Raw genomic sequence first — 4,199 nt, forward strand, 5'->3', positions numbered from 1 at the left:
ATACCAACAAGTCCCAATACCTTATCCAAACTTGTCCAAATGCTCAAAACAACTTGACTAACATCAAAAGGAAGAATCGACGATCAAAATACATGCTAAGCGTCTACTTAAGTTCATCAAATTCCAACTTCAAACCGAAAGTCTGATTCAAGCCTAACCAATCCAAATTACATCCAAACTTTGCACACAAGTCCCAAATGACAAAAAACACATATTTTAACTTCCGAAACTAAAATCTGAATCTGATATCCCAAAGTCAACCCCCAGTAAAACATAAGAACTCTCCAAACCTCCAAATTGCCAGCTTTTGACAAATAGCACCAAAATATCCTAAGAACCTCCAAATCCAAATTCGAACATACGACCAAGTCCAAAATTACCATAGGAACCTATTGGAACCCTCAAATCACCAATCTGAGGTAGTCTACACAAAAGTCAAACATTGGTCAACTCTTATAACTTAAACTTTCAAACTGAGACTAAGTATCTCAAATCCCTCTCAAACCTTCCCTAAATCAAACCAACCATCCCCGTAAGTCATAAAAAAGCAAACACATATACAATAAGCATCAAATATGCAAAACGACCGGCCATGTCATTACATTCTCCCTACTTAAACAAATGTTCGTCCTTGAACGGGTATAGAATCATATCTAGAGTGCTGAAAAGATAAGGATATATGCTTTTCATATCATGATCGATATCCCAAGTCGCCTTTTTAACTGGTCGATCTCTCCATTGAACCTTCATTAATGCAATATCCTTCAACTTTAGCTTCTGAACCTGCCTATCCAAAATAGCCACCAGCTCTTCTACATAAGCCAAGTTCTCATCCAACTGCACTGAGCTAAAATTTAACACATGTGAGTGATACTCAAAATACTTCCTAAGCATGGAGACATGTAATACCGAATTAACTCCCGACAAGATGGGTGGAAAAGCAAGTCTGTAAGACATCTCACCAACCCTTTCTAATACCTCAAATGGACCGATATACCAAGGGCTTAACTTGTCCTTCCTACCAAACCTTTTCATGCCCTTCATAGGCGAAACTCTAAGAAAACCCTTTTCAGCCTCCCTCAAGGTTAGTGGAAACTCTACCACAAAGTCCATAGTGATGAGCTCCCACTTACACTCTAGTATCTCCAACCTCTGAAGCAAACCACTCAGTCTCTAATGCTCATACTTGACCTGCTGACAATTCAAACACGAAGGAACATATCCAACAATGTCCTTATTCATCCTTCTCCACCAATAATACTTCTTCAAATAACGATACATCTTCGTAACACCTGGATGAATAGAGTACTGCAAGATATGAGCCTTCTCAAGAATCAACTCCCTCAAACCATCTACTTTAGGGATACAAATCATACCCTAAAGTCGCAACACACCATCATCATCAACATTCACCTCCTTAACACCACCGTGCTGCACCATTCCTTCGGGACAAGCAAATGGGAATCGTCATATTGGCGAGCCTTAATTTGATCAATCAAAGATGACTGTGAAACAACACATTCATGGAATCTGCTCGGCTTTAATATATTCAATCTCACAAACTTGTTGGCCAATACCTAAACATCCATAGCTAAATTTCTCTCCCTAGCTTGAATGAATGCTAAACTTCCCATACTCTCCACCTTTCTGCTCAAGGGATCTGCTACCACATTAACCTTCCCCGAATGATAAAGAATGGTCATATCATAATCATTCAGCAGATCGAACTATCTCGGCTCCTTCAAATTCAAATCTTTCTGTTTATATATGATAGAGACTGATAATCCATAAACAACTCACAAACACACCATACAAATAGTGCCTCCAAATCTTGAGCGCATGTGTAATAGCTGCTAGCTCCAAATCATGCACTGTATAGTTCTTCTCATGGGGCTTCAATTGGCACGACTCGTAGGCAATCACCCTACAGTACTACATCAACGCACATCCAATGCCAACCTACGAAGTAGCACAATGAACTGTGTATGACCTCGATCCTAAATAAAAGGCCAAAATCATAGTCGTAGTCAAGGTAGTCTTGAGCTTCTGAAAGCTCTCCTCACACTCATCCGAGAACCTGAACGGAGTGCCCTTCTAAGTCAACATAGTCATTGGGGCTGCAATAGATAAAAATCCCTCTACGATGCAACACTAGTAACTAGCCAAACCTAAGAAGCTCCTGATCTCCGTAGCGGTAGAAGGTTTGGGATAACTCTGAACTGCCTCAATCTTCTTCAGGTCCACCTTATACCATTCGCCAACGGTCCAGCCAAAACTCGCACTTGGAAAACTTAGCATACAACTTCTTCTCCCTCAAAATCTGAAGCACCATCCTCAAATGTTGCTCGTGCTGCTCAGTGCTACGAGAATACACCAAGATATCATCAATGAACACAATGACAAAAGAATCCAAATAAGGTTGGAACACATTGTTCATTAAATTCATGAAAGTTACTGGGGAATTAGTCAAAACGAAAGATATCACCAAGAACTCATAATGCCTATAACGAGTCTTGAAAATCGTCTTAGGGATGTCCGAAGCCTTAGTCTTCAACTGGTGATACCCCAATCTCAAGTCAATCTTCGAGAGTGACTCTGGCACCCTGAAGCTTATGAAATAAATCATCAATGCACGGCAATGGATACTTGTTCTTTTTAGTAACCTTGTTCAACTGTCGTTGGTCAATACACATCATCATATAGACCCATCATTATCATTTACACAGTGACATACTAGGCCTGATGAACCCCACAGTGACACAGTAGGCCTAATAAACTCCACATATCGAAAACATACCTGTGATCCAGCATCTGAGGCCATCGCCTCGGGTCTCCCTAGAAAAGCATACCAATGGGGCAGTCCACTATTGGTCTAACTACTACCAACCTGATATCACCCTCTCGGGTGTCCTTTAACTATGTGACCTTCCCCTTAATCTATTTGAGTAAAGGGTAGTGCAACTGGCGCCGGAATAACGGACTGAGAACCCTGATGAGTTGCACCTCTGATAAGTCTGGGGCAATACTTTCTCTCATGCCAAAGCTCTCCACACTTATAGCAACGAGCTGAATAATGTTGTTGAGACTCATACTAACCCTGAGGAATGAGTACCTACTAGAAGAGCCATGAATTGATGGAGCCCGATATGAGCTCGCTGGAAGAGTGCTGAAAAATAACGTAACTGGAGAATTGAAAGATGACTGAGACATCGCACTGCGGGCCTCGTGCTGAGTATACTGAGATGGCCTACCCTGATGACCCTTAAGAATCTGACCTATACCTCCATATGAGGTACCACCGAAACCACCAGATTGATGAGGCCTCTTATCCCTCATCATGACCTATCTACCCTGGCTAGGAATACGCTCGATCCTCTTAGCTATCTCTACTGTCTAAAGAAAAGTAGTCCCCGTCTGTAACACTCGAGCCATAGTAAACCTGATGCCATAAGTCTGGACCTTAATAAACCTCCTCGCCTTCTCTGCCTCGGTAGGGATCAAGAAAGTTGCATGACGAGACAACTCTGTGAATTTGCCTCATACTCTCACTAACATACGAACCTGTTACGGGTGCTTGAACTGGCCTCTCAAATCATCCCTCGTGGTGAGTGGAATGTACCTCTCAAGAAATTGATGCAAAAACTGCTCCCATGTAAGAGGAGATGAACCAACTGGCTTGCCCAGCTCATATATATGCCACTATCTCCTAGCCCCTCCCATAAATTAGAAGGAAGTAAAGTCCACTCCCTTGGACTCTACCAAGCCCAAATTGTGTAACATCTGATGTTATTTGTCGAAAATGTCTTGGGTATTCTTTGAAGCACTACCCTCAAATTGTGGAGGAAACAACCTCTAAAACCTCTCTAGTCTCTTCTGCTCATCAACAGACATGGCACGCAAGGTCTCAGGTCTAGCTGCTGCAATCAATTGCTCTGGAGTACGAGTGACAAGGGTTTGAGATTTCCCTTCTTCCTAAGATCTGGCTGGAGCCACTGGTACCACCTTGGTCTGGGTCAATGCCTCAATGAACCTGACCATCTTGGTCGTAGCTTCATGAAACAAGGGTGCAGCATTGGAACCCTCTACTGTTAGTTGTGCACTGGAGCCTCAATGTGCTTGTATATGATATGCTCCTCCACCTTCTCCCCAGGTGGATCCGATGCAACTGCACTGGCCTTGCCACGGGCCCTGGTGGATGA

The 4,199-nt window shown here is 42.6% G+C and overlaps 1 protein-coding gene across 1 annotated transcript; it reads right to left on the reverse strand.

Moving 5' to 3' along the window:
- Positions 1-609: 609 nt before the first annotated feature.
- LOC138898791 (uncharacterized) lies at positions 610-1,113 on the reverse strand. Its single transcript, XM_070184892.1, has one exon. It carries the CDS (start codon positions 1,111-1,113, stop codon positions 610-612), a length of 504 nt encoding a protein of 167 aa, XP_070040993.1.
- Between the last annotated feature and the right edge of the window lie 3,086 nt (positions 1,114-4,199).

The sequence above is a fragment of the Nicotiana tomentosiformis genome, chromosome 9 (genome assembly GCF_000390325.3).
Source record: "Nicotiana tomentosiformis chromosome 9, ASM39032v3, whole genome shotgun sequence".
Classification (NCBI taxonomy): Eukaryota; Viridiplantae; Streptophyta; class Magnoliopsida; order Solanales; family Solanaceae; genus Nicotiana; species Nicotiana tomentosiformis.

Excerpts from the sequence above, each read along its gene's own strand:
- LOC138898791 (XM_070184892.1), bottom strand. The coding sequence starts at position 1,113 with ATGGACTTTGTGGTAGAGTTTCCACTAACCTTGAGGGAGGCTGAAAAG.